Source organism: Oncorhynchus clarkii, chromosome 14 (genome assembly GCF_045791955.1).
Source record: "Oncorhynchus clarkii lewisi isolate Uvic-CL-2024 chromosome 14, UVic_Ocla_1.0, whole genome shotgun sequence".
Taxonomy (NCBI): domain Eukaryota; kingdom Metazoa; phylum Chordata; class Actinopteri; order Salmoniformes; family Salmonidae; genus Oncorhynchus; species Oncorhynchus clarkii.
In genome coordinates, this window is record NC_092160.1 from 26,507,506 (window position 1) to 26,534,242 (window position 26,737).

At 46.3% G+C, this 26,737-nt stretch overlaps 1 protein-coding gene across 2 annotated transcripts in view; it reads right to left on the reverse strand.

Moving 5' to 3' along the window:
* Positions 1-257: 257 nt before the first annotated feature.
* LOC139366468 (mono-ADP ribosylhydrolase 1) overlaps positions 258-26,737 on the reverse strand; it is a 169,595-nt gene continuing 143,115 nt past the window's right edge. Inside the window, exons 8-11 of one of the 2 annotated variants that reach the window (XM_071103973.1) lie at positions 6,723-6,796; positions 2,435-2,516; positions 2,162-2,193; positions 258-448 (exon numbers count right to left, since the gene is read on the reverse strand). In XM_071103973.1, coding sequence (XP_070960074.1) covers positions 2,186-2,193; positions 2,435-2,516; positions 6,723-6,796 — 164 coding nt within the window. In that variant the 3' untranslated portion in view covers positions 258-448; positions 2,162-2,185. The remainder of the gene's footprint in view (positions 449-2,161; positions 2,194-2,434; positions 2,517-6,722; positions 6,797-26,737) is intronic. The other variant, XM_071103972.1, reaches the window with a different exon arrangement.

A 26,737-nucleotide genomic window follows, 5' to 3' on the forward strand; every position in this document is an offset into this window, starting at 1 on the left:
CCCTAGCTCCTAACCCTAAAACTAACCCTAGCTCCTAACCCTAAAACTACCCCTAGCTCCTAACCCTAAAACTAACCCTAGCTCCTAACCCTAAACCCCCTAGAAGTAGCATTTGACCCTGTGGGGACTAACAAAATGTCCCCAGATGGTCAAATTGTTGTTTGTTTACTATTCTCACACACACAAAGTCCCCCAACATCTCATTATTCAAACATGTACAAACAGCTCGTCAGATGAGTTTGGTCAGAAGCCTGAGGTTCATTGATAATAAAGCAGTTTATTCAGTTCAAGACATTCATCCAGCGTTAAGATATGTACCCAGGTCTTCTCTAGTGCAGAGCCGGTGGGGGGAAAGGAAGAGGAGGAAGATGAAGATATTGCATGTAGAGCCGCATTATTGCACAACTCCACATGTCACTTTTTCAGAGTTTACTCTTCACAGGTGAGCCTAAGGGAAAGACAGAACAAGGTGCATCAGAAACCTGTGAAATTCAGTAGCCATGACTACATTTTATATATATATATATACACACACACACTGAACAAAAATATAAATGCCACATGTAAAGTGTTGGTCCCATGTTTCATGAGCTGAAATAAAAGATCCCAGAAATGTTCCATATGCACAAAAAGCTTATTTCTCTCAACTTTTGTACACAGTTGTTAATTTCTCCTTTTCCAAGATACACACCTGACAGGTGTGGCATATCAAGAAGCTGATTAAACAGCATGATCATTACACAGGTGCACCTTGGGCTGGGGACTGGGGACAATAAAAGGCCACTAAAACACAGCGCCACAGATCTCTCAAGTTTTGAAGGAGCGTGCAATTGGCAAGATAACTGCAGGAATATCCATCAGAGATGTTGCCAGATAATTTAATCTTTATTTCTCTACCATAAGCCTCCTCCAATGTTGTTTTAGAGAATTTGTCAGTACGTCCAACCGGCCTCACAACCGCAGACCACGTGTAACCACGTCAGCCCAGGACCTCCACATCCGGCTTCTTCACCTGCGGGATCGTCTGAGACCAGCCACCCGGACAGCTGATGAAACTGTGGGTTTGCACAACCGAAGAATTTCTGCAAAAACTGTCAGAAATCAACTCAGGGAAACTCAGGGTAATATTATGAGCAGGCATGAGTTACGGACAACAAACACAACAGCATTTTATCTATGGCAATTTGAATGCACAGAGATACCGTGATGAGATCCTGAGGCCCATTGTTGTGCCATTCATCCGCCGCCATCACCTCATGTTTCAGTATGATAATGTACGGCCCCATGTCGCAAGGATATATACACAATTCATGGAAGATGAAAAAGTCCCAGTTCTTCCATGGACTGCCTAATCACCAGACATGTCACCCATTCAGCATGTTTGGGATGCTCTGGATCGACGTGTACGACAGCGTGTTCCAGTTCCCGCCAATATCCAGGAACTTCGCACAGCCATTGAGGAGGAGTGGGACAACATTCCACAGGCCACAATCAACAGCCTGATCAACTCTATGAGAAGGAGATGTGTCGAGTCAAATGGTGGTCACCCCAGATACTGACTGGTTTTCTGATCCATGAACCTACTGGTTTTAAGGTGTCTGTGACCATCAGCATATCTGTATTCCCAGTCATGTGAAATCCATAGACTAGGCCCTAATGAATTTAAATTGACTGGTTTTCTTATATGAACCGTAACTCAGTAAAATCTTATAAATTGTTGCGTTTCTATTTTAGTTCAGTGTAATATACATAATGTATTATACTGTGAGTAATATCTGTCAACACAAGCAGGGCTGAGAGGGTTAACCACAGTCATTCAACCAGGATCTCACCATACATCTCTCACAGGAAAAGACAAGTACAATATTCCACACAGTCAGTTTGAACAGCGAACATTCACCTCAAGGCTAGTCTTAACCTATGGGGATCCTTGGTTAGACTTCTTCTAGAATACTAGCACAGCACAATTTGTACAGTCTGCTACATTGTCAGTTGGTTAGGAAAGGGTCTAGGTTAGGAGTTAGGAAACTACAGAAGGGTTCCACAAACACCACAGCACGATCAGTTCAATCACTGTCAGACCCTTGATAGCAAAACTACCATCGTTGCCATAGCTACAGCTAGCAACACACATGACACTACTCCACACCATGCGTGTTACCTGTGTTCGAACAGGGCGCTCTGATCAGCAGGCTAAGGGCGGGTACAAAGATAAGGGGTAAAGAGAGATGATTGGCTAAGAGGCCTGTCAGTACAGTAGCTCCAGATATGGAGCCACCATGACAAGTCCTTTTACATGGAGTGGTGTTACCAGAGCAAACCAGTGTTAACTACTAGTGTTAACTACTAACTACCCACTGGTGTCAAATGAGTCAGAGGTGATGATTTGGCTGTGTAGGATATGTATGGTGTCACTGTGTATGTGTTGACTCACCGGAAGGGAAGTAGAGAGGGAGGTTTTTCAGGTACAGCTCCTTATCAGTGGGCAGGAACACACAGAAGATCACTCTGTCCAGCTTTATGAGACACACAAACATCCATATAAATAAGTGGAAGACCATCATTTTGTCTCGAGGGCCACAGCAGGATTTCAAAGTTCAGCGGAGGGCAGCACAATTTGTTCGTCAGAAAAAGAGCAGTTATCTGAAAATGTATAGGTCCATTAGTATTTCTACCTACTTTCTATCAAGTTTTAGACTTTCAACAGTGGCCTGGAGGTTTTATTTGACACCAGAATAATAATTACCCCGTCAACAACAACAAAAAGATTGAATGGGCTGAATGGTCGTTGTCTACCGCTGGTATAACTGTAGAATAATGTTGATCTTCAGAAGCGATGCTAAATACTGAGAACAAAGCGTTTTCATACAAAACGAGTTGTAATATAACAGCTGTATGTCCGGACTACGTCTTCATCAGCCCAGAGAAAAGATCTCTACGATATCAGAACACTTAATAATGACCAGCAGTGACTTCTATAAGGTACCCTGCTGCTGGCAGTGACTTCTATAAGGTACCCTGCTGCTGGCAGTGACTTCTATAAGGTACCCTGCTGCTGGCAGTGACTTCTATAAGGTACCCTGCTGCTGGCAGTGACTTCTATAAGGTACCCTGCTGCTGGCAGTGACTTCTATAAGGTACCCTGCTGCTGGCAGTGACTTCTATAAGGTACCCTGCTGCTGGCAGTGACTTCTATAAGGTACCCTGCTGCTGGCAGTGACTTCTATAAGGTACCCTGCTGCTGGCAGTGACTTCTATAAGGTACCCTGCTGCTGGCCGTGACTTCTATAAGGTACCCTGCTGCTGGCAGTGACTTCTATAAGGTACCCTGCTGCTGGCAGTGACTTCTATAAGGTACCCTGCTGCTGGCAGTGACTTCTATAAGGTACCCTGCTGCTGGCAGTGACTTCTATAAGGTACCCTGCTGCTGTCAGTGACTTCTATAAGGTACCCTGCTGCTGGCAGTGACTTCTATAAGGTACCCTGCTGCTGGCAGTGACTTCTATAAGGTACCCTGCTGCTGGCAGTGACTTCTATAAGGTACCCTGCTGCTGGCAGTGACTTCTATAAGGTACCCTGCTGCTGGCAGTGACTTCTATAAGGTACCCTGCTGCTGGCAGTGACTTCTATAAGGTACCCTGCTGCTGGCAGTGACTTCTATAAGGTACCCTGCTGCTGGCAGTGACTTCTATAAGGTACCCTGCTGCTGGCAGTGACTTCTATAAGGTACCCTGCTGCTGGCAGTGACTTCTATAAGGTACCCTGCTGCTGGCAGTGACTTCTATAAGGTACCCTGCTGCTGGCAGTGACTTCTATAAGGTACCCTGCTGCTGGCAGTGACTTCTATAAGGTACCCTGCTGCTGGCAGTGACTTCTATAAGGTACCCTGCTGCTGGCAGTGACTTCTATAAGGTACCCTGCTGCTGGCAGTGACTTCTATAAGGTACCCTGCTGCTGGCAGTGACTTCTATAAGGTACCCTGCTGCTGGCAGTGACTTCTATAAGGTACCCTGCTGCTGGCAGTGACTTCTATAAGGTACCCTGCTGCTGGCAGTGACTTCTATAAGGTACCCTGCTGCTGGCAGTGACTTCTATAAGGTACCCTGCTGCTGGCAGTGACTTCTATAAGGTACCCTGCTGCTGGCAGTGACTTCTATAAGGTACCCTGCTGCTGGCAGTGACTTCTATAAGGTACCCTGCTGCTGGCAGTGACTTCTATAAGGTACCCTGCTGCTGGCAGTGACTTCTATAAGGTACCCTGCTGCTGGCAGTGACTTCTATAAGGTACCCTGCTGCTGGCAGTGACTTCTATAAGGTACCCTGCTGCTGGCAGTGACTTCTATAAGGTACCCTGCTGCTGTCAGTGACTTCTATAAGGTACCCTGCTGCTGGCAGTGACTTCTATAAGGTACCCTGCTGCTGGCAGTGACTTCTATAAGGTACCCTGCTGCTGTCAGTGACTTCTATAAGGTACCCTGCTGCTGGCAGTGACTTCTATAAGGTACCCTGCTGCTGGCAGTGACTTCTATAAGGTACCCTGCTGCTGGCAGTGACTTCTATAAGGTACCCTGCTGCTGGCAGTGACTTCTATAAGGTACCCTGCTGCTGGCAGTGACTTCTATAAGGTACCCTGCTGCTGGCAGTGACTTCTATAAGGTACCCTGCTGCTGGCAGTGACTTCTATAAGGTACCCTGCTGCTGGCAGTGACTTCTATAAGGTACCCTGCTGCTGGCAGTGACTTCTATAAGGTACCCTGCTGCTGGCAGTGACTTCTATAAGGTACCCTGCTGCTGGCAGTGACTTCTATAAGGTACCCTGCTGCTGGCAGTGACTTCTATAAGGTACCCTGCTGCTGGCCGTGACTTCTATAAGGTACCCTGCTGCTGTCAGTGACTTCTATAAGGTACCCTGCTGCTGGCAGTGACTTCTATAAGGTACCCTGCTGCTGGCAGTGACTTCTATAAGGTACCCTGCTGCTGGCAGTGACTTCTATAAGGTACCCTGCTGCTGTCAGTGACTTCTATAAGGTACCCTGCTGCTGGCCGTGACTTCTATAAGGTACCCTGCTGCTGGCAGTGACTTCTATAAGGTACCCTGCTGCTGGCAGTGACTTCTATAAGGTACCCTGCTGCTGGCAGTGACTTCTATAAGGTACCCTGCTGCTGTCAGTGACTTCTATAAGGTACCCTGCTGCTGGCAGTGACTTCTATAAGGTACCCTGCTGCTGGCAGTGACTTCTATAAGGTACCCTGCTGCTGGCAGTGACTTCTATAAGGTACCCTGCTGCTGGCAGTGACTTCTATAAGGTACCCTGCTGCTGGCAGTGACTTCTATAAGGTACCCTGCTGCTGGCAGTGACTTCTATAAGGTACCCTGCTGCTGGCAGTGACTTCTATAAGGTACCCTGCTGCTGGCAGTGACTTCTATAAGGTACCCTGCTGCTGGCAGTGACTTCTTTTTTTTTGAATTTTACCCCTTTTTCTCCCCAATTTCGTGGTATCCAATTGTTGTAGTAGCTACTATCTTGTCTCATCGCTACAACTCCCGTACGGGCTCGGGAGAGACGAAGGTTGAAAGTCATGCGTCCTCCGATACACAACCAACCAAGCCGCACTGCTTCTTTAACACAGCGCACATCCAACCCGGAAGCCAGCCGCACCAATGCGCTGGAGGAAACACCGTGCACCTGGCCACCTTGGTCAGCGTACACTGCGCCCAGCCCGCCACAGGAGTCGCTGGTGCGTGATGAGACAAGGACACCCCTACCGACCAAGCCCTCCCTAACCCGGGCGACGCTAGGCCAATTGTGCGTCGCCCCACGGACCTCCCGGTCGCGGCCGGTTACGACAGAGCCTGGGCGCGAACCCAGGGACTCTGATGGCACAGCTCGCGCTGCAGTACAGCGCCCTTAACCACTGCGCCACCCGGGAGGCCCGCTGGCAGTGACTTCTATAAGGTACCCTGCTGCTGGCAGTGAAGCCTCCCATCCCTTCACATCCTCATTACTCAATGAACACACTGCCATTAAGTCCGTGTTTGGACTGGAGCAGAGCTGGATGCTGGTTCACTACAATTACGCCACAGATCCAGCAGAAGCTATCATTATCTATACAGTATATATCATGGGGTTTGGTAGGAAGCAGATGTTATTGGCATCAGGTAAACAGTCAGCTGCATGGATGCTGGCCGAGTGCAGAGTAACATTGACAATAGATCAGAATCTGAAGGTCAAAATATAATATTTTGTAGTACTATGAATTTAGGGACTTCCTTTTTGTTTTGGTTTAATATGTAGATATCTCATGCTGTTGTGTTGTGTCAACTAGTATAACTAAAAAAAAGTGATAAATAATTGATCACAAAAATAGTGTACACTGGACAACTGGAGGAAGAGTAGAGGAGGAAGGAGTGAATGATGAAGAAGAATATAGTAAAGATAACAGACAGGCGACAGACCAACTTCCCTCCAGTCATCTATTCCTCTTTTCCCTCTTCTCTCTTCTGTCAGGAAAAGGTGTGTATTAGTCCTCTAAGCCCGTCAGGAGCCAATTAAAACACAGCCTTAGCCACGAGTGTGTGTGTGTGTGTGCGTGTTGTCGCAGTCCGCCCTCTCCTGACTCTCTCCAGAAAACCAAAAACAACAGCTGTGAGACAGAATACCAGAAGGAAAGGAAAAAAATAATAATTAGACACACACACAAACAAACAAGAGCACACACACCTTCTCATGGTGTTCATCCAGGTACTTCCTGACAGTCTCCAACGCGACGTGCACAGCCTGCTCAGGTGGGAATCCTAGACACAAAAACACAGCAATTACTGTGGTGTGCAGGTGGCAAAGAGCACTGTGTTATGGGTGGCCAAGAGCACTGTGTTATGGGTGGCCAAGAGCACTGTGTTATGGGTGGCCAAGAGAAATGTGTTATGGGTGGCCAAGAGCACTGTGTTATGGGTGGCCAAGAGCACTGTGTTATGGGTGGCCAAGAGCACTGTGTTATGGGTGGCCAAGAGAACTGTGTTATGGGTGGCCAAGAGCACTGTGTTATGGGTGGCCAAGAGAAATGTGTTATGGGTGGCCAAGAGAACTGTGTTATGGGTGGCCAAGAGCACTGTGTTATGGGTGGCCAAGAGAACTGTGTTATGGGTGGCCAAGAGCACTGTGTTATGGGTGGCCAAGAGCACTGTGTTATGGGTGGCCAAGAGAACTGTGTTATGGGTGGCCAAGAGAACTGTGTTATGGGTGGCCAAGAGCACTGTGTTATGGGTGGCCAAGAGAACTGTGTTATGGGTGGCCAAGAGCACTGTGTTATGGGTGGCCAAGAGAACTGTGTTATGGGTGGCCAAGAGCACTGTGTTATGGGTGGCCAAGAGCACTGTGTTATGGGTGGCCAAGAGCACTGTCAAATCAATACAATTAGAGAAACACCCATTTGTTTGGACCAGCTAACAGAGTGGCTGTGTACTCTCTTCTTCTCTCTGCTAAAATAGTGGCTGTCTACTCTCTTCTTCTCTCTGCTAACAGAGTGGCTGTCTACTCTCTTCCTCTCTCTGCTAACAGAGTGGCTGTCTACTCTCTTCTTCTCTCTGCTAACAGAGTGGCAGTCTACTCTCTTCTCTCTTCTAACAGAGTGGCTATCTACACTCTTCTTCTCTCTGCTAACAGAGTGGCTGTCTACTCACTTCTTCTCTCTTCTAAAAGAGTGGCTGTCTACTCTCTTCTAACAGAGTGGCTGTCTACTCTCTAACAGAGTGACTGTCTACTCTCAACTAACAGAGTGGATGTCTACTCTCTTCTTCTCTCTTCTAACAGAGTGGCTGTCTACTCTCTTCTTCTCTCTTCTAACAGAGTGGCTGTCTACTCTCTTCTCTCTGCTAACAGAGTGGCTGTCTACTCTCTTCTAACAGAGTGGCTGTCTACTCTCTAATCTCTGCTAACAGAGTGGCTGCCTACTCTCTTCTAACATAGTGGCTGTCTACTCTTCTAACAGAGTGGCTGTCTACTCTCTTCTAACAGAGTGGCTGTCTACTCTCTTCTAACAGAGTGGCTGTCTACTCTCTTCTAACAGAGTGGCTGTCTACTCTCTTCTAACAGAGTGGCTGTCTACTCTCTTCTAACAGAGTGGAAGTCTAATCTCTTCTAACAGAGTGGCTGTCTACTCTCTTCTTCTCTCTGCTAACAGAGTGGCTGTCTACTCTCTTCCTCTCTCTGCTAACAGAGTGGCTGTCTACTCTCTTCCTCTCTCTGCTAACAGAGTGGCTGTCTACTCTCTTCTTCTCTCTGCTAACAGAGTGGCTGTCTACTCTCTTCCTCTCTCTGCTAACAGAGTGGCTGTCTACTCTCTTATTCTCTCTGCTAACAGAGTGGCTGTCTACTCTCTTCTTCTCTCTGCTAACAGAGTGGCAGTCTACTCTATTCTCTCTTCTAACAGAGTGGCTGTCTACACTCTTCTTCTCTCTGCTAACAGAGTGGCTGTCTACTCTCTTCTCTCTTCTAACATAGTGGCTGTCTACTCTCTAACAGAGTGGCTGTCTACTCTCTTCTAACAGAGTGGCTGTCTACTCTCATCTAACAGAGTGGCTGTCTACTCTCATCTAACAGAGTGGCTGTCTACTCTCATCTAACAGAGTGGCTGTCTACTCTCATCTAACAGAGTGGCTGTCTACTCTCATCTAACAGAGTGGCTGTCTACTCTCATCTAACAGAGTGGCTGTCTACTCTCATCTAACAGAGTGGCTGTCTACTCTATTCTTCTCTCTTCTAACAGAGTGGCTGTCTACTCTCTTCTCTCTTCTAACTGAGTGGCTGTCTACTCTCTTCTTCTCTCTTCTAACAGAGTGGCTGTCTACTCTCATCTAACAGAGTGGCTGTCTACTCTCTTCTAACAGAGTGGCTGTCTACTCTCTTCTCTCTGCAAACAGAGTGGCTGTCTACTCTCTTCTTCTCTCTTCTAACATAGTGGCTGTCTACTCTTTTAACAGAGTGGCTGTCTACTCTCTTCTCTCTTCTAACAGAGTGGCTGTCTACTCTCTTCTCTCTTCTAACAGAGTGGCTGTCTACTCTCTTCTCTCTGCAAACAGAGTGGCTGTCTACTCTCTTCTCTATTCTAACAGAGTGGCTGTCTACTCTCTTATCTCTGCTAACATAGTGGCTGTCTACTCTCTTCTAACAGAGTGGCTGTCTACTCTCTTCCAACAGAGTGGCTGTCTACTCTCTTCCTCTCTCTGGTAACAGAGTGGCTGTCTATTCTCTTCTCTATTCTAACAGAGTGGCTGTCTACTCTCTTCTCTATTCTAACAGAGTGGCTGTCTACTCTCTTATCTCTGCTAACAGAGTGGCTGTCTACTCTCTTCTAACAGAGTGGCTGTCTACTATCTTCCTCTCTCTGCTAACAGAGTGGCTGTCTACTCTCTTCTTCTCTCTGCTAACAGAGTGGCTGTCTACTCTTCCAACAGAGTGGCTGTCTACTCTCTTCCAACAGAGTGGCTGTCTACTCTCTTCTAACAGAGTGGCTGTCTACTCTCTTCTAACAGAGTGGCTGTCTACTCTCTAACAGAGTGGCTGTCTACTCTCTAACAGAGTGGCTGTCTACTCTCTAACAGAGTGGCTGTCTACTCTCTAACAGAGTGGCTGTCTATTCTCTAACAGAGTGGCTGTCTATTCTCTAACAGAGTGGCTGTCTATTCTCTAACAGAGTGGCTGTCTATTCTCTAACAGAGTGGCTGTCTATTCTCTAACAGAGTGGCTGTCTATTCTCTAACAGAGTGGCTGTCTACTCTCATGTAACAGAGTGGCTGTCTACTCTCATCTAACAGAGTGGCTGTCTACTCTATTCTTCTCTCTTCTAACAGAGTGGCTGTCTACTCTCTTCTTCTCTCTGCAAACAGAGTGGCTGTCTTCTCTCTTCTAACAGAGTGGCTGTCTACTCTCTTCTTCTCTCTGCTAACAGAGTGGCTGTCTACTCTCTTCTTCTATCTTCTAACAGAGTGGCTGTCTACTCTCTTCTAACATAGTGGCTGTCTACTCTCTTCTTCTCTCTGCTAACAGAGTGGCTGTCTACTCTCTTCCTCTCTCTGCTAACAGAGTGGCTGTCTACTCTCTTCTTCTCTCTGCTAACAGAGTGGCTGTCTACTCTCTTATCTCTGCTAACATAGAGGCTGTCTACTCTCTTCTAACAGAGTGGCTGTCTACTCTCTTCCTCTCTCTGCTAACAGAGTGGCTGTCTACTCTCTTCTAACAGAGTGGCTGTCTACTCTCTTCTTCTCTCTGCTAACAGAGTGGCTGTCTACTCTCTTCCTCTCTCTGCTAACAGAGTGGCTGTCTACTCTCTTCTTCTCTCTGCTAACAGAGTGGCTGTCTACTCTCTTCCTCTATCTGCTAACAGAGTGGCTGTCAACTCTCTTCCTCTCTCTGCTAACAGAGTGGCTGTCTACTCTCGTCTTCTCTCTTCTAACAGAGTGGCTGTCTACTCTCTTCCTCTATCTGCTAACAGAGTGGCTGTCTACTCTCTTCTAACAGAGTGGCTGTCTACTCTCTTCTTCTCTCTGCTAACAGAGTGGCTGTCTACTCTCTTCCTCTCTCTGCTAACAGAGTGGCTGTCTACTCTCTTCTTCTCTCTGCTAACAGAGTGGCTGTCTACTCTCTTATCTCTGCTAACATAGTGGCTGTCTACTCTCTTCTAACAGAGTGGCTGTCTACTCTCTTCTAACAGAGTGGCTGTCTACTCTCTTCCTCTCTCTGCTAACAGAGTGGCTGTCTTCTCTCTGCTAACAGAGTGGCTGTCTACTCTCTTCCTCTCTCTGCTAACAGAGTGGCTGTCTACTCTCTTCTTCTCTCTGCTAACAGAGTGGCTGTCTACTCTCTTCTTCTGTCTTCTAACATAGTGGCTGTCTACTCTTCTAACAGAGTGGCTGTCTACTCTCATCTAACAGAGTGCCTGTCTTATTCTACTCTCTTCTAACAGAGTGGCTGTCTACTCTCATCTAAAAGAGTGTCTGTCTACGCTCATCTAACAGAGTGGATGTCTACTCTCATCTAACAGAGTGGCTGTCTACTCTATTCTTCTCTCTTCTAACAGAGTGGCTGTCTACTCTCTTCTTCTCTCTGCAAACAGAGTGGCTGTCTACTCTCTTCTAACAGAGTGGCCGTCTACTCTCTAATAGAGTGGCTGTCGTCTCTCTTCTAACAGAGTGGCTGTCTACTCTCTTCTTCTCTCTGCTTACAGAGTGGCTGTCTACTCTCTTCCTCGCTCTGCTAACAGAGTGGCTGTCTACTCTCTTCTTCTCTCTTCTAACAGAGTGGCTGTCTACTCTCTTCTAACAGAGTGGCTGTCTACTCTCTCCTTCTCTCTGCTAACAGAGTGGCTGTCTACTCTCTTCCTCTCTCTGCTAACAGAGTGGCTGTCTACTCTCTTCTTCTCTCTGCTAACAGAGTGGCTGTCTACACTCTTATCTCTGCTAACATAGTGGCTGTCTACTCTCTAACAGAGTGGCTGTCTACTCTCTAACAGAGTGGCTGTCTACTCTCTAACAGAGTGGCTGTCTACTCTCTAACAGAGTGGCTGTCTATTCTCTAACAGAGTGGCTGTCTATTCTCTAACAGAGTGGCTGTCTATTCTCTAACAGAGTGGCTGTCTATTCTCTAACAGAGTGGCTGTCTATTCTCTAACAGAGTGGCTGTCTATTCTCTAACAGAGTGGCTGTCTACTCTCATGTAACAGAGTGGCTGTCTACTCTCATCTAACAGAGTGGCTGTCTACTCTATTCTTCTCTCTTCTAACAGAGTGGCTGTCTACTCTCTTCTTCTCTCTGCAAACAGAGTGGCTGTCTACTCTCTAATAGAGTGGCTGTCTTCTCTCTTCTAACAGAGTGGCTGTCTACTCTCTTCTTCTCTCTGCTAACAGAGTGGCTGTCTACTCTCTTCTTCTCTCTTCTAACAGAGTGGCTGTCTACTCTCTTCTAACATAGTGGCTGTCTACTCTCTTCTTCTCTCTGCTAACAGAGTGGCTGTCTACTCTCTTCCTCTCTCTGCTAACAGAGTGGCTGTCTACTCTCTTCTTCTCTCTGCTAACAGAGTGGCTGTCTACTCTCTTATCTCTGCTAACATAGTGGCTGTCTACTCTCTTCTAACAGAGTGGCTGTCTACTCTCTTCCTCTCTCTGCTAACAGAGTGGCTGTCTACTCTCTTCTAACAGAGTGGCTGTCTACTCTCTTCTTCTCTCTGCTAACAGAGTGGCTGTCTATTCTCTTCCTCTCTCTGCTAACAGAGTGGCTGTCTACTCTCTTCTTCTCTCTGCTAACAGAGTGGCTGTCTACTCTCTTCCTCTATCTGCTAACAGAGTGGCTGTCAACTCTCTTCCTCTCTCTGCTAACAGAGTGGCTGTCTACTCTCGTCTTCTCTCTTCTAACAGAGTGGCTGTCTACTCTCTTCCTCTATCTGCTAACAGAGTGGCTGTCTACTCTCTTCTAACAGAGTGGCTGTCTACTCTCTTCTTCTCTCTGCTAACAGAGTGGCTGTCTACTCTCTTCCTCTCTCTGTTAACAGAGTGGCTGTCTACTCTCTTCTTCTCTCTGCTAACAGAGTGGCTGTCTACTCTCTTATCTCTGCTAACATAGTGGCTGTCTACTCTCTTCTAACAGAGTGGCTGTCTACTCTCTTCTAACAGAGTGGCTGTCTACTCTCTTCCTCTCTCTGCTAACAGAGTGGCTGTCTTCTCTCTGCTAACAGAGTGGCTGTCTACTCTCTTCCTCTCTCTGCTAACAGAGTGGCTGTCTACTCTCTTCTTCTCTCTGCTAAGAGAGTGGCTGTCTACTCTCTTCTTCTGTCTTCTAACATAGTGGCTGTCTACTCTTCTAACAGAGTGGCTGTCTACTCTCATCTAACAGAGTGCCTGTCTACTCTCATCTAAAAGAGTGTCTGTCTACTCTCATCTAACAGAGTGGATGTCTACTCTCATCTAACAGAGTGGCTGTCTACTCTATTCTTCTCTCTTCTAACAGAGTGGCTGTCTACTCTCTTCTTCTCTCTGCAAACAGAGTGGCTGTCTACTCTCTTCTAACAGAGTGGCTGTCTACTCTCTAATAGAGTGGCTGTCGTCTCTCTTCTAACAGAGTGGCTGTCTACTCTCTTCTTCTCTCTGCTTACAGAGTGGCTGTCTACTCTCTTCCTCGCTCTGCTAACAGAGTGGCTGTCTACTCTCTTCTTCTCTCTTCTAACAGAGTGGCTGTCTACTCTCTTCTAACAGAGTGGCTGTCTACTCTCTCCTTCTCTCTGCTAACAGAGTGGCTGTCTACTCTCTTCCTCTCTCTGCTAACAGAGTGGCTGTCTACTCTCTTCTTCTCTCTGCTAACAGAGTGGCTGTCTACTCTCTTATCTCTGCTAACATAGTGGCTGTCTACTCTCTTCTAACAGAGTGGCTGTCTACTCTCTTCCTCTCTCTGCTAACAGAGTGGCTGTCTTCTCTCTGCTAACAGAGTGGCTGTCTACTCTCTTCCTCTCTCTGCTAACAGAGTGGCTGTCTACTCTCTTCTTCTCTCTGCTAACAGAGTGGCTGTCTACTCTCTTCTTCTGTCTTCTAACATAGTGGCTGTCTACTCTTCTAACAGAGTGGCTGTCTACTCTCATCTAACAGAGTGCCTGTCTTATTCTACTCTCTTCTAACAGAGTGGCTGTCTACTCTCATCTAACACAGTGGCTGTCTACTCTATTCTTCTCTCTTCTAACAGAGTGGCTGTCTACTCTCTTCTAACAGAGTGGCTGTCTACTCTCTTCTTCTCTCTGCTAACAGAGTGGCTGTCTACTCTCTTCTCTATTCTAACATAGTGGCTGTCTACTCTCTTCTAACAGAGTGGCTGTCTACTCTCTTCTAACAGAGTGGCTGTCTACTCTCTCCCTCTCTCTGCTAACAGAGTGGCTGTCTATTCTCTTCTTCTCTCTTCTAACAGAGTGGCTGTCTACTCTCTTCTAACAGAGTGGCTGTCTACTCTCTTCTAACAGAGTGGCTGTCTACTCTCTTCCAACAGTGTGGCTGTATATTCTCTCCTAACAGAGTGGCTGTCTACTCTCTTCTATCTTCTAACAGAGTGGCTGTGTACTCTCTAACAGAGTGGCTGTCTACTCTCAACTAACAGAGTGGCTGTCTACTCTCTCCTAACAAAGTGGCTGTCTACTCTCTAACAGAGTGGCTGTCTAATCTCATCTAACAGAGTGGCTGTCTACTCTCTTCCTCTATCTGCTAACAGAGTGGCTGTCTACTCTCTTCTAACAGAGTGGCTGTCTACTCTCTTCTTCTCTCTGCTAACAGAGTGGCTGTCTACTCTCTTCCTCTCTCTGTTAACAGAGTGGCTGTCTACTCTCTTCTTCTCTCTGCTAACAGAGTGGCTGTCTACTCTCTTATCTCTGCTAACATAGTGGCTGTCTACTCTCTTCTAACAGAGTGGCTGTCTACTCTCTTCTAACAGAGTGGCTGTCTACTCTCTTCCTCTCTCTGCTAACAGAGTGGCTGTCTTCTCTCTGCTAACAGAGTGGCTGTCTACTCTCTTCCTCTATCTGCTAACAGAGTGGCTGTCTACTCTCTTCCTCTCTCTGCTAACAGAGTGGCTGTCTACTCTCTTCCTCTATCTGCTAACAGAGTGGCTGTCTACTCTCTTCTAACAGAGTGGCTGTCTACTCTCTTCTCTCTGCTAACAGAGTGGCTGTCTACTCTCTTCCTCTCTCTGCTAACAGAGTGGCTGTCTACTCTCTTCTTCTCTCTGCTAACAGAGTGGCTGTCTACTCTCTTATCTCTGCTAACATAGTGGCTGTCTACTCTCTTCTAACAGAGTGGCTGTCTACTCTCTTCTAACAGAGTGGCTGTCTACTCTCTTCCTCTCTCTGCTAACAGAGTGGCTGTCTTCTCTCTGCTAACAGAGTGGCTGTCTACTCTCTTCCTCTCTCTGCTAACAGAGTGGCTGTCTACTCTCTTCTTCTCTCTGCTAACAGAGTGGCTGTCTACTCTCTTCTTCTGTCTTCTAACATAGTGGCTGTCTACTCTTCTAACAGAGTGGCTGTCTACTCTCATCTAACAGAGTGCCTGTCTTATTCTACTCTCTTCTAACAGAGTGGCTGTCTACTCTCATCTAACAGAGTGTCTGTCTACTCTCATCTAACAGAGTGGATGTCTACTCTCATCTAACAGAGTGGCTGTCTACTCTATTCTTCTCTCTTCTAACAGAGTGGCTGTCTACTCTCTTCTTCTCTCTGCAAACAGAGTGGCTGTCTACTCTCTTCTAACAGAGTGGCTGTCTACTCTCTAATAGAGTGGCTGTCGTCTCTCTTCTAACAGAGTGGCTGTCTACTCTCTTCTTCTCTCTGCTAACAGAGTGGCTGTCTACTCTCTTCCTCGCTCTGCTAACAGAGTGGCTGTCTACTCTCTTCTTCTCTCTTCTAACAGAGTGGCTGTCTACTCTCTTCTAACAGAGTGGCTGTCTACTCTCTCCTTCTCTCTGCTAACAGAGTGGCTGTCTACTCTCTTCCTCTCTCTGCTAACAGAGTGGCTGTCTACTCTCTTCTTCTCTCTGCTAACAGAGTGGCTGTCTACTCTCTTATCTCTGCTAACATAGTGGCTGTCTACTCTCTTCTAACAGAGTGGCTGTCTACTCTCTTCCTCTCTCTGCTAACAGAGTGGCTGTCTTCTCTCTGCTAACAGAGTGGCTGACTACTCTCTTCCTCTCTTTGCTAACAGAGTGGCTGTCTACTCTCTTCTTCTCTCTGCTAACAGAGTGGCTGTCTACTCTCTTCTTCTGTCTTCTAACATAGTGGCTGTCTACTCTTCTAACAGAGTGGCTGTCTACTCTCATCTAACAGAGTGCCTGTCTTATTCTACTCTCTTCTAACAGAGTGGCTGTCTACTCTCATCTAACAGAGTGGCTGTCTACTCTATTCTTCTCTCTTCTAACAGAGTGGCTGTCTACTCTCTTCTTCTCTCTGCTAACAGAGTGGCTGTCTACTCTCTTCTCTATTCTAACAGAGTGGCTGTCTACTCTCTTATCTCTGCTAACATAGTGGCTGTCTACTCTCTTCTAACAGAGTGGCTGTCTACTCTCTTCTAACAGAGTGGCTGTCTACTCTCTCCCTCTCTCTGCTAACAGAGTGGCTGTCTATTCTCTTCTTCTCTCTTCTAACAGAGTGGCTGTCTACTCTCTTCTAACAGAGTGGCTGTCTACTCTCTTCCAACAGTGTGGCTGTATATTCTCTCCTAACAGAGTGGCTGTCTACTCTCTTCTATCTTCTAACAGAGTGGCTGTGTACTCTCTAACAGAGTGGCTGTCTACTGTCAACTAACAGAGTGGCTGTCTACTCTCTCCTAACAAAGTGTCTGTCTACTCTCTAACAGAGTGGCTGTCTAATCTCATCTAACAGAGTGGCTGTCTACTCTCATCTAACAGAGTGGCTGTCTACTCTCATCTAACAGAGTGGCTGTCTACTCTCTTCTCTCTTCTAACAGAGTGGCTGTCTACTCTCTTCTTCTCTCTTCTAACAGAGTGGCTGTCTACTCTCTTCTCTCTTCTAACAGAGTGGCTGTCTACTCTCTTCTCTCTTCTAACAGAGTGGCTGTCTACTCTCTTCTCTCTGCTAACAGAGTGGCTGGCTGTCTACTCTCTTCTAACAGAGTGGCTGTCTACTCTCTTCTAACAGAGTGGCTGTCTACTCTCTAACAGAGTGGCTGTCTACTCTCATCTAACAGAGTGGCTGTCTACTCTCTTCCTCTCTCTGCTAACAGAGTGGCTGTCTACTCTCTTCTTCTCTCTGCTAACAGAGTGGCTGTCTACTCTCTTCTTCTCTCTTCTAACAGAGTGGCTGTCTACTCTCTTCTAACAGAGTGGCTGTCTACTCTCTCCTTCTCTCTGCTAACAGAGTGGCTGTCTACTCTCTTCCTCTCTCTGCTAACAGAGTGGCTGTCTACTCTCTTCTTCTCTCTGCTAACAGAGTGGCTGTCTACTCTCTTATCTCTGCTAACATAGTGGCTGTCTACTCTCTTCTAACAGAGTGGCTGTCTACTCTCTTCCTCTCTCTGCTAACAGAGTGGCTGTCTTCTCTCTGCTAACAGAGTGGCTGTCTACTCTCTTCCTCTCTTTGCTAACAGAGTGGCTGTCTACTCTCTTCTTCTCTCTGCTAACAGAGTGGCTGTCTACTCTCTTCTTCTGTCTTCTAACATAGTGGCTGTCTACTCTTCTAACAGAGTGGCTGTCTACTCTCATCTAACAGAGTGCCTGTCTTATTCTACTCTCTTCTAACAGAGTGGCTGTCTACTCTCATCTAACAGAGTGGCTGTCTACTCTATTCTTCTCTCTTCTAACAGAGTGGCTGTCTACTCTCTTCTTCTCTCTGCTAACAGAGTGGCTGTCTACTCTCTTCTCTATTCTAACAGAGTGGCTGTCTACTCTCTTATCTCTGCTAACATAGTGGCTGTCTACTCTCTTCTAACAGAGTGGCTGTCTACTCTCTTCTAACAGAGTGGCTGTCTACTCTCTCCCTCTCTCTGCTAACAGAGTGGCTGTCTATTCTCTTCTTCTCTCTTCTAACAGAGTGGCTGTCTACTCTCTTCTAACAGAGTGGCTGTCTACTCTCTTCCAACAGTGTGGCTGTATATTCTCTCCTAACAGAGTGGCTGTCTACTCTCTTCTATCTTCTAACAGAGTGGCTGTGTACTCTCTAACAGAGTGGCTGTCTACTGTCAACTAACAGAGTGGCTGTCTACTCTCTCCTAACAAAGTGTCTGTCTACTCTCTAACAGAGTGGCTGTCTAATCTCATCTAACAGAGTGGCTGTCTACTCTCATCTAACAGAGTGGCTGTCTACTCTCATCTAACAGAGTGGCTGTCTACTCTCTTCTCTCTTCTAACAGAGTGGCTGTCTACTCTCTTCTTCTCTCTTCTAACAGAGTGGCTGTCTACTCTCTTCTCTCTTCTAACAGAGTGGCTGTCTACTCTCTTCTCTCTTCTAACAGAGTGGCTGTCTACTCTCTTCTCTCTGCTAACAGAGTGGCTGGCTGTCTACTCTCTTCTAACAGAGTGGCTGTCTACTCTCTTCTAACAGAGTGGCTGTCTACTCTCTAACAGAGTGGCTGTCTACTCTCATCTAACAGAGTGGCTGTCTACTCTCTTCCTCTCTCTGCTAACAGAGTGGCTGTCTACTCTCTTCTTCTCTCTGCTAACAGAGTGGCTGTCTACTCTCTTATCTCTGCTAACATAGTGGCTGTCTACTCTCTTCTAACAGAGTGGCTGTCTACTCTCTTCCTCTCTCTGCTAACAGAGTGGCTGTCTTCTCTCTGCTAACAGAGTGGCTGTCTACTCTCTTCCTCTCTCTGCTAACAGAGTGGCTGTCTACTCTCTTCTTCTCTCTGCTAACAGAGTGGCTGTCTACTCTCTTCTTCTGTCTTCTAACATAGTGGCTGTCTACTCTTCTAACAGAGTGGCTGTCTACTCTCATCTAACAGAGTGCCTGTCTTATTCTACTCTCTTCTAACAGAGTGGCTGTCTACTCTCATCTAACAGAGTGTCTGTCTACTCTCATCTAACAGAGTGGAAGTCTACTCTCATCTAACAGAGTGGCTGTCTACTCTATTCTTCTCTCTGCAAACAGAGTGGCTGTCTACTCTCTTCTAACAGAGTGGCTGTCTACTCTCTAATAGAGTGGCTGTCGTCTCTCTTCTAACAGAGTGGCTGTCTACTCTCTTCTTCTCTCTGCTAACAGAGTGGCTGTCTACTCTCTTCCTCGCTCTGCTAACAGAGTGGCTGTCTACTCTCTTCTTCTCTCTTCTAACAGAGTGGCTGTCTACTCTCTTCTAAAAGAGTGGCTGTCTACTCTCTCCTTCTCTCTGCTAACAGAGTGGCTGTCTACTCTCTTCCTCTCTCTGCTAACAGAGTGGCTGTCTACTCTCTTCTTCTCTCTGCTAACAGAGTGGCTGTCTACTCTCTTATCTCTGCTAACATAGTGGCTGTCTACTCTCTTCTAACAGAGTGGCTGTCTACTCTCTTCCTCTCTCTGCTAACAGAGTGGCTGTCTTCTCTCTGCTAACAGAGTGGCTGTCTACTCTCTTCCTCTCTCTGCTAACAGAGTGGCTGTCTACTCTCTTCTTCTCTCTGCTAACAGAGTGGCTGTCTACTCTCTTCTTCTGTCTTCTAACATTGTGGCTGTCTACTCTTCTAACAGAGTGGCTGTCTACTCTCATCTAACAGAGTGCCTGTCTTATTCTACTCTATTCTAACAGAGTGGCTGTCTACTCTCATCTAACAGAGTGGCTGTCTACTCTATTCTTCTCTCTTCTAACAGAGTGGCTGTCTACTCTCATCTAACAGAGTGGCTGTCTACTCTATTCTTCTCTCTTCTAACAGAGTGGCTGTCTACTCTCTTCTAACAGAGTGGCTGTCTACTCTCTTCTTTCTTCTAACAGAGTGGCTGTGTACTCTCTAACAGAGTGGCTGTCTACTTTCAACTAACAGAGTGGCTGTCTACTCTCTCCTAACAAAGTGGCTGTCTACTCTCTAACAGAGTGGCTGTCTAATCTCATCTAACAGAGTGGCTGTCTACTCTCATCTAACAGAGTGGCTGTCTACTCTCATCTAACAGAGTGGCTGTCTACTCTCTTCTAACAGAGTGGCTGTCTACTCTCTTCTCTCTGCAAACAGAGTGGCTGTCTACTCTCTAACAGAGTGGCTGTCTACTCTCTTCTAACAGAGTGGCTGTCTACTCTCTTCTTCTCTCTTATAACAGAGTGGCTGTCTACTCTCTTCCTCTCTCTGCTAACTAAGTGGCTGTCTACTCTCTTCCTCTCTCTGCTAACTAAGTGGCTGTCTACTCTCTTCTATCTTCTAACAGAGTGGCTGTCTACTCTCTTCTTCTCTCTGCTAAGAGAGTGGCTGTCTACTCTCTTCTTCTCTCTGCTAAGAGAGTGGCTGTCTACTCTCTTCTAGCAGAGTGGCTGTCTACTCTCTTCTCTCTGCAAACAGAGTGGCTGTCTACTCTCTTCTCTCTTCTAACAGAGTGGCTGTCTACTCTCTAATAGAGTGGCTGTCTTCTCTCTTCTAACAGAGTGGATGTCTACTCTCTTCCTCTCTCTGCTAACTAAGTGGCTGTCTACTCTCTTCTATCTTCTAACAGAGTGGCTGTCTACTCTCTTCTAACATAGTGGCTGTCTACTCTCTAATAGAGTGGCTGTCTACTCTCATCTAACAGAGTGGCTGTCTACTCTCATCTAACAGAGTGGCTGTCTACTCTCTTCTAACAGAGTGGCTGTCTACTCTCTTCTTCTCTCTGCTAAGAGAGTGGCTGTCTACTCTCTTCCTCTCTCTGCTAACAGAGTGGCTGTCTTCTCTCTGCTAACAGAGTGGCTGTCTACTCTCTTCCTCTCTCTGCTAACAGAGTGGCTGTCTACTCTCTTCTTCTCTCTGCTAACAGAGTGGCTGTCTACTCTCTTCTTCTGTCTTCTAACATTGTGGCTGTCTACTCTTCTAACAGAGTGGCTGTCTACTCTCATCTAACAGAGTGCCTGTCTTATTCTACTCTATTCTAACAGAGTGGCTGTCTACTCTCATCTAACAGAGTGGCTGTCTACTCTATTCTTCTCTCTTCTAACAGAGTGGCTGTCTACTCTCATCTAACAGAGTGGCTGTCTACTCTATTCTTCTCTCTTCTAACAGAGTGGCTGTCTACTCTCTTCTAACAGAGTGGCTGTCTACTCTCTTCTTTCTTCTAACAGAGTGGCTGTGTACTCTCTAACAGAGTGGCTGTCTACTTTCAACTAACAGAGTGGCTGTCTACTCTCTCCTAACAAAGTGGCTGTCTACTCTCTAACAGAGTGGCTGTCTAATCTCATCTAACAGAGTGGCTGTCTACTCTCATCTAACAGAGTGGCTGTCTACTCTCATCTAACAGAGTGGCTGTCTACTCTCTTCTAACAGAGTGGCTGTCTACTCTCTTCTCTCTGCAAACAGAGTGGCTGTCTACTCTCTAACAGAGTGGCTGTCTACTCTCTTCTAACAGAGTGGCTGTCTACTCTCTTCTTCTCTCTTATAACAGAGTGGCTGTCTACTCTCTTCCTCTCTCTGCTAACTAAGTGGCTGTCTACTCTCTTCCTCTCTCTGCTAACTAAGTGGCTGTCTACTCTCTTCTATCTTCTAACAGAGTGGCTGTCTACTCTCTTCTTCTCTCTGCTAAGAGAGTGGCTGTCTACTCTCTTCTTCTCTCTGCTAAGAGAGTGGCTGTCTACTCTCTTCTAGCAGAGTGGCTGTCTACTCTCTTCTCTCTGCAAACAGAGTGGCTGTCTACTCTCTTCTCTCTTCTAACAGAGTGGCTGTCTACTCTCTAATAGAGTGGCTGTCTTCTCTCTTCTAACAGAGTGGATGTCTACTCTCTTCCTCTCTCTGCTAACTAAGTGGCTGTCTACTCTCTTCTATCTTCTAACAGAGTGGCTGTCTACTCTCTTCTAACATAGTGGCTGTCTACTCTCTAATAGAGTGGCTGTCTACTCTCATCTAACAGAGTGGCTGTCTACTCTCATCTAACAGAGTGGCTGTCTACTCTCTTCTAACAGAGTGGCTGTCTACTCTCTTCTTCTCTCTGCTAAGAGAGTGGCTGTCTACTCTCTTCTAACAGAGTGGCTGTCTACTCTCTAATAGAGTGGCTGTCTTCTCTCGTCTAACAGAGTGGCTGTCTACTCTCTTCTTCTCTCTGCTAAGAGAGTGGCTGTCTACTCTCTTCTAACATAGTGGCTATCTACTCTCTAATAGAGTGGCTGTCTTCTCTCTTCTAACAGAGTGGCTGTCTACTCTCTTCTTCTCTCTTCTAACAGAGTGGCTGTCTACTCTCTTCCTCTCTCTGCTAACAAAGTGGCTGTCTACTCTCTAACAGAGTGGCTGTCTACTCTCATCTAACAGAGTGGCTGTCTACTCTATTCTTCTCTCTTCTAACAGAGTGGCTGTCTACTCTCTTCTTCTCTCTTCTAACAGAGTGGCTGTCTACTCTCTTCTTCTCTCTGCTAAGAGAGTGGCTGTCTTCTCTCTTCGAAGAGAGTGGCTGTCTACCCTTCTTCTCTCTGCTAAGAGAGTGGCTGTCTACTCTCTTCTCTCTTCTAAGAGAGTGGCTGTCTACTCTCTTCTTCTCTCTGCTAAGAGAGTGGCTGTCTAATCTCTTCTTCTCTCTGCTAAGAGAGTGGCTGTCTACTCTCTTCTTCTCTCTGCTAAGATAGTGGCTGTCTACTCTCTTCTAACAGAGTGGCTGTCTACTCTCTTCTTCTCTCTTCTAACATAGTGGCTGTCTACTCTCTTCTTCTCTCTTCTAACAGAGTGGCTGTCTACTCTCTTCTTCTCTCTTCTAACAGAGTGGCTGTCTACTCTCTTCTTCTCTCTGCTAACAGAGTGGCTGTCTACTCTCTTCTTCTCTCTTCTAACAGAGTGGATGTCTACTCTCTTCCTCTCTCTGCTAACTAAGTGGCTGTCTACTCTCTTCTATCTTCTAACAGAGTGGCTGTCTACTCTCTTCTAACAGAGTGGCTGTCTACTCTCTAACAGAGTGGCTGTCTACTCTCTAACAGAGTGGCTGTCTATTCTCATCTAACAGAGTGGCTGTCTACTCTATTCTTCTCTCTTCTAGCAGAGTGGCTGTCTACTCTCTTCTAACAGAGTGGCTGTCTACTCTCTTCTAACAGAGTGGCTGTCTTCTCTCTTCTAACAGAGTGGCTGTCTACTCTCTTCCTCTCTCTGCTAACAAAGTGGCTGTCTACTCTCTTCTATCCTCTAACAGAGTGGCTGTCTACTCTCTAACAGAGTGGCTGTCTACTCTCATCTAACAGAGTGGCTGTCTACTCTCATCTAACAGAGTGGCTGTCTACTATCTTCTTCTCTCTGCTAAGAGAGTGGCTGTCTACTCTCTTCTAACAGAGTGGCTGTCTACTCTCTAATAGAGTGGCTGTCTTCTCTCTTCTAACAGAGTGGCTGTCTACTCTATAATAGAGTGGCTGTCTTCTCTCTTCTAACAGAGTGGCTGTCTACTCTCTTCTAACATAGTGGCTGTCTACTCTATAATAGAGTGGCTGTCTTCTCTCTTCTAACAGAGTGGCTGTCTACTCTCTTCTTCTCTCTTCTAACAGAGTGGCTGTCTACTCTCTTCCTCTCTCTGCTAACAAAGTGGCTGTCTACTCTCTTCTAACAGAGTGGCTGTCTACTCTCTAACAGAGTGGCTGTCTACTCTCATCTAACAGAGTGGCTGTCTACTCTATTCTTCTCTCTTCTAACAGAGTGGCTGTCTACTCTCTTCTTCTCTCTTCAAAGAGAGTGGCTGTCTACTCTTCTTCTCTCTGCTAAGAGAGTGGCTGTCTACTCTCTTCTCTCTTCTAAGAGAGTGGCTGTCTACTCTCTTCCTCTCTCTGCTAAGTGGCTGTCTACTCTCTTCTATCTTCTAACAGAGTGGCTGTCTACTCTCTTCTAACAGAGTGGCTGTCTACTCTCTAACAGAGTGGCTGTCTATTCTCATCTAACAGAGTGGCTGTCTACTCTATTCTTCTCTCTTCTAACAGAGTGGCTGTCTACTCTCTTCTAACAGAGTGGCTGTCTACTCTCTTCTAACAGAGTGGCTGTCTACTCTCTAATAGAGTGGCTGTCTACTCTCTAATAGAGTGGCTGTCTTCTCTCTTCTAACAGAGTGGTTGTCTACTCTCTTCCTCTCTCTGCTAACAAAGTGGCTGTCTACTCTCTTCTATCCTCTAACAGAGTGGCTGTCTACTCTCATCTAACAGAGTGGCTGTCTACTCTCATCTAACAGAGTGGCTGTCTACTCTCTTCTAACAGAGTGGCTGTCTACTCTCTTCTTCTCTCTGCTAAGAGAGTGGCTGTCTACTCTCTTCTAACAGAGTGGCTGTCTACTCTCTAATAGAGTGGCTGTCTTCTCTATTCTAACAGAGTGGCTGTCTACTCTCTTCTTCTCTCTGCTAAGAGAGTGGCTGTCTACTCTCTTCTAACAGAGTGGCTGTCTACTCTCTAATAGAGTGGCTGTCTTCTCTATTCTAACAGAGTGGCTGTCTACTCTCTTCTTCTCTCTTCAAAGAGAGTGGCTGTCTACTCTTCTTCTCTCTGCTAAGAGAGTGGCTGTCTACTCTCTTCTCTCTTCTAAGAGAGTGGCTGTCTACTCTCTTCCTCTCTCTGCTAACTAAGTGGCTGTCTACTCTCTTCTATCTTCTAACAGAGTGGCTGTCTACTCTCTTCTAACAGAGTGGCTGTCTACTCTCTAACAGAGTGGCTGTCTATTCTCATCTAACAGAGTGGCTGTCTACTCTATTCTTCTCTCTTCTAACAGAGTGGCTGTCTACTCTCTTCTAACAGAGTGGCTGTCTACTCTCTTCTAACAGAGTGGCTGTCTACTCTCTAATAGAGTGGCTGTCTACTCTCTAATAGAGTGGCTGTCTTCTCTCTTCTAACAGAGTGGTTGTCTACTCTCTTCCTCTCTCTGCTAACAAAGTGGCTGTCTACTCTCTTCTATCCTCTAACAGAGTGGCTGTCTACTCTCATCTAACAGAGTGGCTGTCTACTCTCATCTAACAGAGTGGCTGTCTACTCTCTTCTAACAGAGTGGCTGTCTACTCTCTTCTTCTCTCTGCTAAGAGAGTGGCTGTCTACTCTCTTCTAACAGAGTGGCTGTCTACTCTCTTCTTCTCTCTTCTAACATAGTGGCTGTCTACTCTCTTCTTCTCTCTTCTAACAGAGTGGCTGTCTACTCTCTTCTTCTCTCTTCTAACAGAGTGGCTGTCTACTCTCTTCTTCTCTCTGCTAACAGAGTGGCTGTCTACTCTCTTCTTCTCTCTTCTAACAGAGTGGATGTCTACTCTCTTCCTCTCTCTGCTAACTAAGTGGCTGTCTACTCTCTTCTATCTTCTAACAGAGTGGCTGTCTACTCTCTTCTAACAGAGTGGCTGTCTACTCTCTAACAGAGTGGCTGTCTACTCTCTAACAGAGTGGCTGTCTATTCTCATCTAACAGAGTGGCTGTCTACTCTATTCTTCTCTCTTCTAGCAGAGTGGCTGTCTACTCTCTTCTAACAGAGTGGCTGTCTACTCTCTTCTAACAGAGTGGCTGTCTTCTCTCTTCTAACAGAGTGGCTGTCTACTCTCTTCCTCTCTCTGCTAACAAAGTGGCTGTCTACTCTCTTCTATCCTCTAACAGAGTGGCTGTCTACTCTCTAACAGAGTGGCTGTCTACTCTCATCTAACAGAGTGGCTGTCTACTCTCATCTAACAGAGTGGCTGTCTACTATCTTCTTCTCTCTGCTAAGAGAGTGGCTGTCTACTCTCTTCTAACAGAGTGGCTGTCTACTCTCTAATAGAGTGGCTGTCTTCTCTCTTCTAACAGAGTGGCTGTCTACTCTATAATAGAGTGGCTGTCTTCTCTCTTCTAACAGAGTGGCTGTCTACTCTCTTCTAACATAGTGGCTGTCTACTCTATAATAGAGTGGCTGTCTTCTCTCTTCTAACAGAGTGGCTGTCTACTCTCTTCTTCTCTCTTCTAACAGAGTGGCTGTCTACTCTCTTCCTCTCTCTGCTAACAAAGTGGCTGTCTACTCTCTTCTAACAGAGTGGCTGTCTACTCTCTAACAGAGTGGCTGTCTACTCTCATCTAACAGAGTGGCTGTCTACTCTATTCTTCTCTCTTCTAACAGAGTGGCTGTCTACTCTCTTCTTCTCTCTTCAAAGAGAGTGGCTGTCTACTCTTCTTCTCTCTGCTAAGAGAGTGGCTGTCTACTCTCTTCTCTCTTCTAAGAGAGTGGCTGTCTACTCTCTTCCTCTCTCTGCTAACTAAGTGGCTGTCTACTCTCTTCTATCTTCTAACAGAGTGGCTGTCTACTCTCTTCTAACAGAGTGGCTGTCTACTCTCTAACAGAGTGGCTGTCTATTCTCATCTAACAGAGTGGCTGTCTACTCTATTCTTCTCTCTTCTAACAGAGTGGCTGTCTACTCTCTTCTAACAGAGTGGCTGTCTACTCTCTTCTAACAGAGTGGCTGTCTACTCTCTAATAGAGTGGCTGTCTACTCTCTAATAGAGTGGCTGTCTTCTCTCTTCTAACAGAGTGGTTGTCTACTCTCTTCCTCTCTCTGCTAACAAAGTGGCTGTCTACTCTCTTCTATCCTCTAACAGAGTGGCTGTCTACTCTCATCTAACAGAGTGGCTGTCTACTCTCATCTAACAGAGTGGCTGTCTACTCTCTTCTAACAGAGTGGCTGTCTACTCTCTTCTTCTCTCTGCTAAGAGAGTGGCTGTCTACTCTCTTCTAACAGAGTGGCTGTCTACTCTCTAATAGAGTGGCTGTCTTCTCTATTCTAACAGAGTGGCTGTCTACTCTCTTCTTCTCTCTGCTAAGAGAGTGGCTGTCTACTCTCTTCTAACAGAGTGGCTGTCTACTCTCTAATAGAGTGGCTGTCTTCTCTATTCTAACAGAGTGGCTGTCTACTCTCTTCTTCTCTCTTCAAAGAGAGTGGCTGTCTACTCTTCTTCTCTCTGCTAAGAGAGTGGCTGTCTACTCTCTTCTCTCTTCTAAGAGAGTGGCTGTCTACTCTCTTCCTCTCTCTGCTAACTAAGTGGCTGTCTACTCTCTTCTATCTTCTAACAGAGTGGCTGTCTACTCTCTTCTAACAGAGTGGCTGTCTACTCTCTAACAGAGTGGCTGTCTATTCTCATCTAACAGAGTGGCTGTCTACTCTATTCTTCTCTCTTCTA